Below are 15,088 nucleotides of genomic sequence, written 5' to 3' on the forward strand. Positions count from 1 at the left end.
CAGATATTCTGAATATGCCCTCTAGGAATTCTGTTTACTCCGGGTAATGAAGTTATATTTGTTTTTGCTTTATATTATTAAAGAATAATGGTAAAATCTATTCTTGAAAGAAGTGTCAGCATTTTTATGTTGGTTCTAGATTTGAGAGACCATTTACTGGAGTGATGTTAAAACTCTTCATTGGTAAGAACTGCCATTGCACATGAATTTGGAGTGGGTTCTGGAGGTCTGCCCTGCTGGGTCACAGCGAGTGGCTAGATGGGGTAGAGCCCTTGGGCCCCAGGGAGCAAAGGTTACTGGTATGGAAGGGTTTCAGTACTTTAACTTGTAGAAAGGTCATGCTGCTGAGTAGGCTGAGTGTTGGCCCTGGAGGTTAGTAGATCCTTACGCGGTTAATGAGAAATTAGCCCTTAGAAAGCTTTACTTCCTAGTACTTGTCCCAGCCTGAAAAAACCCAGACATAGAGGGCAAAGCAGAAATGTTCCCATGACATGGTGGGAAAGCAAATACCTTAGTATTTCTTTCTTTTGGGAAATTTGAAAAATATGACAAAACACGAAGAAACTAATAATCACTTGTACTGTATTACCTAGAATTAATTTTTGGCAAGTTTTTACTTTCAGTTTTTTTCCTACATGTTTCCTAAAAGAAGCCCCACAAGTGAAATACAATATATTCTTTGTAAAACTAATAATAATAGCACATAACAGATAAAGCTAAAGTATTCTCTGACTACACTACACCCCACTCAAGTCCAGCCTCTCTGCCTCCCACAGGTAATCACTGTGTATAGGATCTTATTTAAAAAATATCTGGAAACTTTTATGTCACTCTTTGGCTTATGTGCCAGTGCCCAGTATATTCAGTAACTTGAATCTTTCCTTTTGAATTTTCCTGAGAATTGCCTTTCTGTCAGTGCTTAGATTTTCCAGGTAGTAAGCACTGAGATGAGTGTAATGGGCAATGTATTTATTGGGGAGTTCTTTTGAAAGTGACACCTATAGAAAGGAAAAGAGGTGAAACATGATTTGTCAGGGAGAAGTCAGCTGTCCCAAGAGTTTCTGTTGACGTGACAGGGAGCTGAGGAGCAGAAATGGTCCTTCAGAGTTGGACCAGATGGACCATTTGGTCCATTGGGCCAAATGACTGATCTTTATGCACCTGTCTCAGTCAGTCTTTGGATACAGGCTACTTCTAGAAGGAGATGGCCTTGGACTTGGAGGTTTTCTGCAGCTGAAGCAAACCCTGACGGGGTTAATAGTCTTGCCGGCAGCTGGAGCAACCAGTCTTATTAAGAACTAATAAATAATTATGTTCTGATTATTTCACGGAAATCATAACTGTAGTCAGTTTAATGTTTCAGAGTTAGAACTTTTTAAAATTTGAGTTAAAGTTTACTTATTTTTTATGAAGTTGGATACGTTGGGGCAGAATTGTAAAAAGGAAGGATGTCTGAGTTGGCTTTCATTGCTGACTGGAAGAAGTGGCAAATTGAAGATAAAACAAGGGATCATTGAAAATTATTATTTTGTTGAACTAAAAAACATTAATATATTCTGTTTCTGGGGCAAGGTGAAAGGGATAGTCTTTTCCCTATTCCTCCCACTAAGTACAACTGAAGACCCTGCGCATTAAATATAAAACAAACATGAGAAAACTCTGAAAGACAAGTTTTTACTTTCTAGAAAGGCAGAGAGAAGAAGGTGGACCAGCCAGGGACCTTAGGGACCTCGGGATCCCATGGAGCAGCACTTACTCTATGAAGTCAGTATTATTCAGATGGAAAAATCAGACAAGGACCATGCAAAGAAAGTTAAAGACCAGTATGCCCCTTGAACAAAGGTGCAGATAGGCTAGTTCAGTATTTGAAAGGAACTCTCCTCAGACTATCTGAAACTTTCATCTTGCAGGAAGAAATTCTACATCAAAACTTTAAAAGAGGGATTCATTTTAGTGTAGAATGGAATTGAATTTCTGTGCTTGAATTATCAATTTTTTAAAAAACATTAAAAAGAAACACATTCTGACCATGATTTATTCAACTTTGGAAACCTGGGCCTACTAACAATGCTTAAAAAATTTAAAAACTTAAAAAAAGGAGCAGCAGCATTTAAAAGTGTTTAAATCTGTGTATTGCTGATGTTTTAAAACAATTTTTCAGAGATCTACCTCTAACCTATTTGCCTTATTTAAGGTATATAACAATTATATAATTAGTGGGACAGGGATTATTTGAAGGTACTAGTAGACCTCTTTCCAAATCTGGGCAGCTGAATAATTACTAAATAATCTTATAGAGATTGATATCTCTACAGGTTCATCATTTACAAACTTTGCTAGTGCATCGACTCTTAGTTAACTTCACCCAGTCTGCTGTAAATTTTACCTTCTCTTCAAATTTATTCAGCTCTTACCGACTTCACTCATGTAGGAGATGCCCTATTCATTTCACTGGGAGATGCAGTATAGTTTACAGAAACAGACTTCATCTCTAGAGTTAAACCTTTTTCAGGCTCAGTTATCTCATTTATTAAATGAAGATAATGATGGTCTCTATGTTATAAGTGGAGTAATAATATTTCTTAGTTTAACTGTGATAGTCCTGGTTTGTGCCTTATTGTTTTTGTTATCTTTACCCCGTCCTACTGTTTTTATAATTGCTGGTGCCAGGGGTGGCGGTATCGTCGTCGTGTTCAGAGTAGTAGTGATTGACTGAAGTCGTTAGATTTGATCTGCCTGTTTCCTGATCTGCCACCTACATTAAAAAAATGCAAGTACTACAGAAAATAATAGGCAAAAAAATGAAATCTCCCTTTCTTCCCCAGATATCCGATCTTTCTGTCCAAAGAAATAATTATTAACGATTTCTTATTTATCCTTAATAGAAAATTCTACTATAGTGAAATCATATTAAAAGACTGTTTTTTTTTTGCTTTGATCATTTAATAATGTTAGATTTTTTCACTTCCATATTTATAGATTTATTCATTCTTTTAAATATACTGAATGGATTTATTATTTAGTAGGTCGAGTTTTAAAAAACCATTGATGGTCATTTAGATTGTTTTTACATTTGTATTACTTTGAACTATGCTGTAGTGAAAATCTTTATATACGTACCTTTTGCAAGTTTACTCCAAATGTGAAATCTTAGTAAGGTGGAATCAGACTATCAATACATTCAGTTATTTCACCAAATCTTTGTGTGATTGGCAAAGAGAATTTCAAAACAAGAGAGAAAATAGTGCTGCATCAGAACTAGTCGTGCCACCCGAGAAGTATATGCAAGGGACCGTGAAATGCTGTCAATCTGAGTCATTGGTGTCAGCTACCCTGAAGCACTCCAGTTTGTATATACTGAGGTTGAAGTGATTTTAGGAATAATTTTTACACTGAGGGATTTTCATGTTGTGCTGACATGTTATCCACTCTCCAGATTAAACTCTTTAGTAGTGAAACTGCTGGGTTTGGGGGCCGGGTATACATTAAACTTTATAGCTGTTGCCAAATTGTCTTTTGAAAACATTGGATCAGTATATCTTTGCACTCAAAGCATGTAAACATTTTTTTTCTCACTTATCAATTGTGGATGTTATCAAGTGATTTATCTTTCTTGAATTTGCAAAAAATTTTTTTGCTGACAAATAAGTTTAAAAAATGGCATCTTATGTTTGGTTCAGCCATTAAACATGTATTAAAGTGGAGGTTTAAAAGTAAATTGCCGTTTTGATATGGAAGAGTTGATATTGGAATTCTTGTATTTTGCAATTTGAAATTCCACTTGTTTATTTATTTTTTAAAAATGAAAAAATTTGGCTTCCCCCCTCCAAATATTAGACTAGAATGATTCAGTTCCTATTTGAAAGAATTTCTCTGATAATACTTTATGGGTGAGAGAAGTCTTTATTACTAATAAATGAGAAACCAGGGTACGTATAATCATGAGTGGATTTTCTCATTTTAACACATGATTTCCAAGTATTCAGGAAATTTCGATGTGCCGTTAGGAATGTAGAAGAATGTTGATCCGTGGAATGCACCTGTGGATCTAGGGAAGAGCATCGTGTGGCAGTTTTGTAGAATTATTGCTTTTCATTTCTCATCCATATTAACTTCTGTTTCAGCATAGGTGTAGTCCTGTTGCTCTTTCTCTTTAACCAATAGCTCATAAAAGATAAAATTTAAACAATATATAACCGAATATTAAAAAACATAAAGCAGCAAAATGGTCAAAACCATCACTGTGGCAAGCAGGATATTTGGTTGAATAGAAACTGAGTGACAGAATCTGAGGTCGTGTAGTCTCTAGTAACCCCTCTGTTTTTAAAGGGGGATATTGTTTTTACAGGAAGATATTTTAAAAAAAATTTTAAGTTTTTTAAAAAAGGTAACTGAAATAGATGTTTTACCATGTTAAATTCTGAGCTCAACTTTTTGAGCTCCATGGTATCCATGCAGCATGGTTTGCTTAATATTGATCTAGAACAGCATTTCTCAACAGTGGCACTTGTGATATTTGGGGCCAAATAATTCCTTGTGGGGCTGCCCTGTGCATTGTAGGATATGCAGCAGCATCCCTGGCCTCTTCCCACTAGATGCCAGTAGCATTACCTCTCACCTCCCCTCATTGTGACAACCAGCTGAGGATGATGTGACACACTCAAGCAAAAAAGAGAACTGCACTCACATCTAAACTTAGTATCTGAGACGTTAATAGGAATAGTTTAACCTAAATATTTATGGATAAAGTCATATGGTGTCTGGGACTTACTTTAAAAAAAAATTCCTGAGTGTACACATGCGTGCACACGTATGTGCGTGAAGGGAGGGTGGTAGGGCTATAGATGAAACAAGATTGAACAATAAAATAATTGTTGAAGTTGGTTAATGGGTACATTGGGGGAAGGAGCTTTTTTTACTGTTCTCTTTTGTATATGTTTGAAGTTTTATGTCATAAACAGTTTATTTTATATATTTTAAAAAAATAATTTATTTTTTCACTGAACATTTTAGAAGAGATTAGAATCTACCGAAGTTTAATCTGTTCTGGTGACAAAAAGTCTTTGGAGCTTTATTTAATTTGGGATCATCAATCAGCTGTTTATTAGATTCTAGCCGGAATGTCTCTAAAATTCCAGATAGCTAGGATAATAAGATGAAGCCAGGAGAAAGGGGTCTCATAGGCTCTGACAGCCTTTGCCACTTCTCTAAAATGTTAGCAGCAAACCACAACCCCAGGTCACTTAAATTCTAAAAGAGAACTTAGTGGTGCATATGTCAAGTGATTCTATTTTTACCTTAAAATGAGCCCAAAGCATAATGTTGTAGACTTTAATAATCTTATTGAAGGATAAAGCTGCCCATTCATTTGGTTTATGCTGTAATTGTTTTTAATATTTCCTCTGGTGATGCTATTTAATGCATGGCTTTGGAAATTCTATTTGATCAAATAGAATTAATGGAAAATACATGGAAAAAATTAGGGTACCTAATTAGAGTAAATCAGATCATGTTCATTGTTTTGTGTATCATAGCTATTAAATTTACCTTGTGGGAAATAGATTTTTAAACATCTGCTATATAGAGTACTATATAATGATTTTTTGGTGTATATAGAATATGGTGTAGCCATTAGAAAAATTAGGTAGGTCTCTTATGTACTGGTATGGAAAGCTGTTCAGATATGTTATTACTTGAAAAAACAACTTACATAGTGCTGCAATCTCATTCGTGTAAAGAAAAAGATAAGGGGGTATGTGATACCATATGAATAGTGAGTGTGTGTACGTACGTGCTTACGTATACACAGGCGTTTTCTGAGAAGATATTTGGCAGAGTTTATATAGGACCTCTGGACACAGCAAGTGGACAATGAAAGCATTAGAGCATGAATGACTCAGGGAGACTTTTAGTTTCTACTTTACCTTTCAGTTTTTTTTTTGAACTTTCTGGCATAGTGGTTCTTTTAATTCAGAATTTAAAGATGATATATTATAGAATAATGTGTATTATTTTTTATTTTTAGCTACACGTTTCTGATTTTCTCCAAGATATACCTTTATAATATGGAAATATTCTCAGAATAAATCAAAACTTACAAATTGATAAGAAAAAGTTCATTAGAGAAAATGGGCAAAGGGAGTGAATAATTTAAAAAGCTCAGATGTCTAATATGCGTATCTAAAGTTATTTATCTGCACCTGTAATTAGGAATACATTAATTAAAATAACAATGAGATATTATTTCATACCCATCCTATTGACAAGCACGGAAAAGTCTAATAATGCCAAGTGCAGTTTAGGATGTGAGAACAGGGGAGATTTCAGATACTGGGGTGAGGGTAGTAATTAGTACAACACTTAGGAAAGAAAATTGGCTGTATCTGGGTAAGTTGAAAATGCTTCTGTCTAGCATTCCTACTTCTACATATATACCCTAGAGGAACTCTTGTACATTTGCACAAACATATTTATTGCAATGTTGTAATAACACAAAAATGGAAATAATCTGTTTTCGTGATCAGGAGGGTTGCATAAATAAATTTTGGTGTATTCAAACAACGGAATACCATAGCAATTACAAAGAAAAACAAGTCACGATTGAGTAAAAAGTAATCATGTTGCAAAAGGATAGATAAAATTATACCATTCATGGAAATTTTCAAAACACAAAACAATTCTATTATTTTTGAACACATACATGTGTGATTAAAGCGTGTGATGGGAAGAACATATACTAACCAGATTATTTATTATATTAGGGGAGGAAGGGAGGAGAAGGCAATAGGAATAGGAAGGCTACAACTTGTCTTATTTTCTTAAAAACATCAGAAGTTGGCAAAAATGATGACATTATCTGGGTGGTAGGTTGAAGTATGGTTATTAAATGATTCTGTGTATTTTCCTGATTTTTTTGACCTATAATAGTATTTTTTTAATATAAAATATTTTAAATGTACTCTAGTTGTCCAATTTCTGAGGGTTTTAAAACTTGACTTGTTGAAACACATAATATTGGATGTGTTCCTTTTTCAGAACAGAAAGTATAATAAACATATTAAGCAATTGTTTGCATAATATATTTCCTAGTTTTACATAAAATATACACTGTCTAAAAAAATTCCTTTTTTCTTTTCAGACAGCGTGTTTTCGTGAAGAAAGGGACGTGTTAGTGAATGGAGACAATAAATGGATTACAACTTTGCATTATGCTTTTCAGGATGACAATAACTTAGTAAGAATCTTTTTTTCTCCAGTTTTATTAAGAAATAATTGACATATATCACTGAATACATTTCAGGCCTATAGCATGATGGTTTGATTTACATATATTGTGAAATGATTACCACAATAAGTTCAGTTAACACCTGTCTTCTCATAGACACAATAAAAAGAAAAGAAAAAAAGAAGAAAGGGAAAAAATGTATTGTTGCAATGGGAACTCTTAGGATTTACTATCTAATCAACTGTTCTGTATATCATACGGCTGTGCTAACTTCAGTTCTCATGTCCCTAGTACTTATTTATCTTAAAACTGGAAGTTTGTACCTTTGGACCACCTTCCTCCAATTCCTCCCCTCTAATCCTCCACCTCTGATAACCACAAGTTGTCTGATCTCAATCTTTCTGTGAGTTTTTTTATTTTTTTAAGATTCCACATATAAATGAAGTCATACAGTACTTATCTTCATCTGCCTAAGTTAGTTCACTCCGCATGATGCCTTCACAGTCCTTCCATGTTGTTACAAATGGTAGGATTTCCTTTTTTTTTTTTAATGGCTGAATAATATTCCATGTGTGTGTGTGTGTGTGTGTGTGTGTGTGTGTGTGTGTGTGTACCACAACTTCTTTATCCATTTATCCATTGCTGGACACTTAGGTTGCTTCCAGGTTTTGGCTATTGTAAATAATGCTGCTGTGAACATGTGGGTTCAGATATTTTTTTTGGTTAGAGTTTTCATTTCGTTTGGATATATTCCCAGAAGTGGAATTGCTGGATCATATGCCAGCTCTACTTTTAATTTTTTACAGATCCTCCATACTGTTTTTCATAGTGGCTGCACCAATTTACATTCCCACCTTTTGTCCACATCCATGCCAGCATTTGTTATCTCTTGTCTTTTGATAATGGCCAAGAATCATTTTTGTATGTGTCAAATTCTTATTAATTTTTTTTGCTGACAAAATTTAGCATTATTTTTTAAGCATTATTTAAATACAAGTGTCATTTAGAAAACCACTGAATTTTACAGAGTATAAGTTGTTTATTTGATACGTAATTTTTTTTACCTAGGTAATTCGAAATGTTTCTAATGAATTTTTTTTTTCCTTTTTAAATAAGTCAAAACTAAATCTAAACACTTAAATTCTATAAAAGGTGCTCGGGGTTTTTTCTTTGCATGATTTTCCCAGTGTATTTTATTCGTAGTAGTCTATTCTTATTTAAAATTTTACATATTTTTTTGAAGTGGTCGTGTTCTACTCTGAATTGAGCCACATTTAAAATCTGGGCTATATCTAATTTTATATCGCCATCATGGACCAGTTGACAAAAGAAGTTGGGAAAGAGCTGGAGGAAAATAAAAATAATAGGAGCACTGAAAATTGAAGATTGAAGAGATAAACAAGTGATAAGAGGAAAGTAAGACGAAATATGCCACAGTTGAGGTTGCAGCTCCTTGCCTGCTGTTCAAGGCTTTTCATTTTCTGACCCCAGTTTTTATTTCAAGGTTTACTTTTTAGCAGACATGTGTTGAGTTCCTGTTGTGTGCGAGACACTACACTGTGTGCTGAGATAGAAAAATTAGTAAGACATTTTTCGTTCATTTGATATTTATCGGACATGCGCTATGTGCTACGCACTGGTCTTTAGATTCCGTATTCAGTAGTGAATAAGACAGATAGGAGCTCTTTTCTTATGGTTCTTATTCTCCTGAGGGAAGCCAGGCAATAAATACTATTTTCAGATTATTTCGGGTGAAGAAAATATTTATTCAAAGGTATGAAGTCAATGAGGACTCATCTCAGACAAATGTAAATTAACTAAACCAAGAAGGGAGAAGAGACTGAGAGGGCTTGGGGAACAAAGGCATAGAAATTTGGAGCAGTTTGTCATAGTCAGATTGATGGAGGGTAGAATGAGAGGCTTGGGGATGAGGGTGGGGAGGTGAGAGTCACATCATATAACATCTTGGATTTTATGATAAGAAAGTTAGACCTTCACAGCCATGTTTTTCAAAAACAGGTTTTAATTTTTTTTGGTTGTGGAACTCATACGTGTGTTTTTTAAAAAAAATGACATTATACCCAAAAGCCTAGACTTAAAGCCTGCAGACGTAGAACTGCCCTGATTGATCTCTTAGCTTCCTCTTTCCACCTCCCCTCACAGAAGGGTCTCTCACGGAGCGGAGTTTGAGCACTGCTCTTGAGGGCTGTAGAAGTGCTTGTGGCTGGAAGGACGAGGGTGTTTGAAAGTTGAGAGGAAAGCTAGCAGTGAAGGGGAAAGAGGTGCAAAATCAGGCTTCCAGAGTGTGGATCATGCTCAGGAATTCAGATTTTATTCTGATTTCAAAGTGAGTTTTCAGGAGCGTGTGATGAAGTCCTTTGTTTTGCACGGAACATCCTGGCAGCAGTGTGGAGGACGGATTTCATGGGCAGAGCTAGAGGAAGGAACCGGTTAGGTGTTCTGGGGACATCATGAGGGCTTGAATGGAGGTGATAATGGACTGGTAGGGATGAATGAAGAGCGAAGGGATGGTTTCAGGTACTGTTCAGGAAATAAAATTAGAACTTTGTATGTTTATGTGGCTGTCATTGGAGGATGAGAGGAGTCAGAACGGTTCCCAGTTTTCCAGTGTCTGACTTGTGGGACTCAGTGGTTAGTAGTTGATGAGTTGGGGAATATAGGAGGAAGAGAAATTTGAGCATGAGGGGAAGATGCTTAGTTTAATTTGGTATGTGTTGGGTTTGAACTGTCACGTGATCCGTTTAATGGGTTAGATATGTCACTCTGGTGCTTCTGAGGGTGACTAGCACTACAGATCTGGGAGTTCTTCGAGATCAGATTTCAGCAGCCCAGACCCGGCCCACCACCCATTGTTGTACAGCCTGCAAGCTAAGAATTGTTTTTATATTTTTAAATAGTTGAAAAAATAAAAAATACTATTTTATGACATGTGAATGTTATATAAAATTCACATTTCAGTGGCCCTGAAGTTTACGGGAACACAGCCATGCCCACTGACTTACGTATTGTCTGTGGCTGCTTTCGCGCTACGGTGGCAGCGGTGACTGGTTGTGACAGTGGCGCTCTAGTAGGGAACCACACTGGATGTGCTACTGTCAGTGCTTTGCGCTGCAGCTCAGCAGCTTACAAATTGCAGCAACAGTTACAGCTTGATAACATTTAAAGTGCTGTACATACTGCTATTCCATGACATTTTTACAATTATTTGTGTTAATAGTGCATATGCATCATTTCAAAATAAGGAAAGGAGAAAAGGGAACTTTATATATGCATTTAAGGCGCAGCAGAGAGTGGATTATTATTTTTTAACAAATTAAACGACAGCGTGGTGTTTATTATGCAGCCAACTACAGCTATACTAATAGAATACGATAAACGTCTGCATCGCCCAGTGAGCGCTCATCACAGCATTCCTAGCTCACAGGAAAGCAGCAGGCAGAAAACTTAGGAAATTTAAAACAATCTTATCACAGCAGAATTCCTGCATAAAAATAGAAAATGAAAATGAGCCTGCAACTGTGGCAACTTCCGGAGTGCTCATTTGTTAGCCAGGCGAAGAAAGCCGTGTACCAGTGTTGGGTTGTAGCCGCAGAAAAGTAACTTGTCTGAGACTATTATTATTAGCATCTAAGAGAGAACAGTTGCTCAGAGAATGGAGGATATTGGGAACAATGTCAGTGGTTGGTTATAAAACTGGGGAAATGATTTTCGAGTGGTTTTCTGTGGCTCTTGAGTTGAAAGATATTACTGATGCTGCTCAGTTACTGTTATTAGAGAAGTCAGTGCTGAGTTCGAAGTAACCGAGGAATTAGCTTCTGTGAATAGTTTGCGTGGAATAATTGTCATTCGTATTTTCAAAGAAGCTGGGAAAACACTAATTTAGCACAAACTGAATTGGAATCTGCTAAGATGTATTACAGTTGAGAGTGATGAAAATATGTGTGAAGCAGAAAGGGGCTTATTTGGACATATTACAAATCATGTGAAAATATTAGGTGCTTAAAGCCTGTACCTATTTGTTGTCTTATTAGTCAGCAGTTAATTTGCTGCAAACATTTGAACCTATCATGTATTTTCTTTATTAAATTTGTTGGGGTGACATTGGTTAATAAAATTGTATAGGTTTCAAGTATACAATTCGATAATAAGTTATATGTACTTTGCACTGTGTGTTCACCACCAAAAGTTAAATTTCCTTCCGTTACCATATATTTGACCCCCTTTTACCCTTATCTACCTCCCCGCTCCCCTCTGGTAACCACTAAACTGTCGTCCGTGTCCATGAGTCTCTGTTTGTCTTGTTTGTTTGTTGCTTTCAGTTTTATATCCCACATACAAGTGAAATCATATGGTTCTCAACTTTTCCTATCCGACTTATTTCTCTTAGCATGATAATCTCAAGATTCATCCATGTTGTCGCAAATGGCAGTATTTCATCTTTTCTTGTGGCTCAGTAATATTCTATTGTATGCATGAACCACTTCTTCTGTTATTGAACCAGTAGTATCAACATTGAACTTCATTCAGTCTCATGGAACAAGTATTATCATTTCTATGAATTTTTGTCAGAAATGAAACTGAATATCCTGACTTGCTGTACAATAGAGCCGTTCAGTGGTTTTTCAGTGGTAACATTTTTCTGGTATATTTTGAACAAAGGCCAAGATTGAAATATTTCTGAATAAAAAACCCACCCTCTGTCATTATTATGAAATACTGAATAGTTTTGGAAACTAGCTTTTCCCATAGGCTTGGTATGTTTTTAAAACAAAGGTAATATACTTTGTGATATCCATTCTGTGATAAAATCACCTCATTTTTAAGGAGCTAAAACTGACATTTAAATATCCTCTGTTTACTTGCCTTAATGCTAAGTGATACACCACAAAGGAAGGAATCGCTATTATAGCTATATACATGAAAAAATAAAGTATCATAAAGATTAAATAATTTTCAAAAGCCACTTAGAACCCAGAGTCAAAATTTGAATACAGGTCTCTCTGACTACAAAGCTCGTCTTTCTACTATGTCTAGTTTTCGCTCACCTTAAAAAAAATAAAAGAATATGTTTATAAAACAATCTAGAAGATCACAGAAAGCTATGACATCGTCGTAATCTGACAACCCAGAGATGATCTCTGTGAACATTTTGGTGTATATTCCCGTCTCTCTTTTTGGCATACACACACCATAAAGCAAAACTCTATTAAAAAGTTGTGGGTTTTTTTGTTTGTTTTTGTTTTTTTACACATTACACATAGTACTCTCTGAATATTACTTTACTACTGACCTTAAATTGTGGATTTTCCACACATCAAGCAATTCTGTAACATCTGCAGAGTGTCTTACAGTTTCACTGAGTTCTGGCACTGCCTGGGGATAGGCTCGGACCCCACAAGTTAAGGGTTCAGTCCTGTAAGCCCCCTCCCCTCACCGCCCGGTCACGAGTCCAGGTTGTTCCTTGTGCTTCTGACGCATAGGCTGTAGACTGAAGATTCCCTCCTCGGGTTCACTTAGAGCAGCTCACGTAACTCAGGAACAGCTTGAAGGAGAGTTGCATAGGGCAAGGTATGAGGAAAGGGGCCCGGCACTTCCGTGCGCTCTCTGAGGGTGTATCACAGTGGTTTCCCAATGCTGGTCCAAGTGCTGGTCACCGGTCCGAGGCGAAGTAAGGAAAATGTAGTGATGATGAAGATGAATTTGTTCAACATAAAGGACTGTCTTATATTCTGAGTTTTTAAAATCCTTTTTGAAGAATTAAAGTAGTCATCTATGAAATGTTGGTAAAACTGTGGTCTACTGTTGTAGGTGGAGATGATGTTACTTTTCCTTATTGTTACCTTGCAAAATAATTGTCATCCTATGTCATCCCCTTCTCTGATTTTTAAAAACTTTATTTTACCGCTTTATGAAATTTTCAAGTTTTGTAATAACTGCTGAGGATAATTTTACACAGCTTCTTGTTAATTAACAACAAAAGTATTTGACCTAGTGCTGTTTGACCTTGGGTTACTTTATATTATTTTTCATTCTTATTATTTATTGGGTACACTTTATTTTTCATTCCCAGTACCTGGTTATGGATTATTATGTTGGTGGGGATTTGCTTACTCTGCTCAGCAAATTTGAAGATAGATTGCCTGAAGATATGGCTCGATTCTACTTGGCCGAGATGGTGATAGCAATCGATTCAGTTCATCAACTGCATTATGTACACAGGTGAGTAGGAGGCTCCTTCATCGTCTCTGGCTGGAAGCCAGACCTATATTATATACTTTATGTTTCTCAAGAAAATACTTCTGAGGATTGTAAAAATGTTAAAACAGTTGTTTTTGTAGTAAAGCGATAATTTTGATGACTCTGCAACAAATTCTTTCTTTGTAAACTGTTTGACAGGTACAGTAATTTATTTAAAATTTCCCTACAATGTGTGTTATATTGCATGCAGTTTACGATGGAATGAAAAGAAAAAAGTGGGCTAATTTACAAAATGATTTTTATACAGGCTTGTTCTTATAACTGTTCACGCAGATTAAAAATTTCTGAAGAGCCCATAATTATGTGTTATCAAAAAATTTTAAATGTATTAGATGGCCTAAAAGGCAATCTTACATTTTAAAAGGAAGGAAAGTAGGAAATGATCGCAGCGTCACTGGTGAATTATTTAAATGAGAAGGATTTGGGTCGTGTAAGCCGCAAGAAGGAGTAAGGAGACGGGAAGAAGTGGGGGAAGGGTGCTGCCTTCTTAGGGCGAAATGGAACCATTTTCTAAGACAGCGGTTTGCAGACTTGAGTGTGCATCAGAATCACGTGGAGGATTGTTCAAACCCAGATTGTTGGGTCAACCCCAGAGTTGTTGACCCCAGGCGCTGCGACTGCTGGCCTACCGACCACGCTTTGAGAACTTCTGCTCTAAGACAGCAGCGACTGTTTCTTTTTAAGCTGTGGGTGGTGAGAGTAATCTCTGTGCAGAACTACAGTGCAGGAAGAAGAGACATTCTGCTTCGGTGTGTTTTCCTTTAAAGTGTGGGCACCTTACGCCGATTGATTTAATTAGAGATGGAGTTCTAGGACATTATTAAAGGTAGAATATTTTGATTAAAAGTTTTGTATTTATGAGATCTCAGATTGGCTTTTGTCTATTCATATGCTTTTTCTCTATTAATATGTGATAGTCACAAATTTTATTGAAAATAAAAACACGAACATACTTTGAAAATTGTAAAGCACAATGCAGTTTTTAAGATGGTGTTTTGGTCTCAAGAATGAATTATAGGATGTGAAACCAAAGTGCTTTTTTGTTGCTTAAACAGTAATCCAAATCCAATTAAAGACAGCCATTTAAAACTACTTAAAAATATTATTTCATAAAACACGTAAAAAATGTTAGTCTTAGACTCATGGAGTTTAAAGAAACTTTACTCAGTTCATATCTAAATTCTCAACAAGGAACGATCACTTCTGAAAATAATTTAGCTAGATAAGAGATAATAAATATGAGGTCTTTGTGTTACTCTTCCTTCTGCCAGGCTTGTGACAAATATTCGTAACTCATCACAGGACCCTTTCCCACTGATCACATGTACAGTCTTACAATTCTTCTCAACATAACATCTGTCTTTCTGATACTGATGTGGATTAAGAACCATCTCAGACCTGAGCTCTGCTTAAGCACCTTTAATTTTACAAGGTACTTAATGTTAAATGAACCCGTTTATTCCATTAGGTTGGACAGCTATAGTACTATAGAATTTACGTTATACTAAGCTGAATTTCTTTTTCTCCTAATCATTGATCCTAGTTTTGCCTTCAGAGCCACTTTTAATAATAATATAACTTATC

General features: G+C 35.8%; 1 protein-coding gene across 11 annotated transcripts in view; it reads left to right on the plus strand.

Annotated features, from left to right (window-relative positions):
• Window positions 1–15,088, plus strand: part of CDC42BPA (CDC42 binding protein kinase alpha) — a 223,853-nt gene that overhangs the window by 67,613 nt on the left and 141,152 nt on the right. For all 11 annotated transcript variants that reach the window (XM_039883267.1, XM_039883271.1, XM_039883265.1 and 8 more), the window contains exons 4-5: window positions 7,139–7,234; window positions 13,317–13,465. In XM_039883267.1, coding sequence (XP_039739201.1) covers window positions 7,139–7,234; window positions 13,317–13,465 — 245 coding nt within the window. The remainder of the gene's footprint in view (window positions 1–7,138; window positions 7,235–13,316; window positions 13,466–15,088) is intronic.

This window comes from Pteropus medius, unplaced genomic scaffold (genome assembly GCF_902729225.1).
Source record: "Pteropus medius unplaced genomic scaffold, Ma_sr-lr_union100, whole genome shotgun sequence".
NCBI classification, from domain to species: Eukaryota; Metazoa; Chordata; class Mammalia; order Chiroptera; family Pteropodidae; genus Pteropus; species Pteropus medius.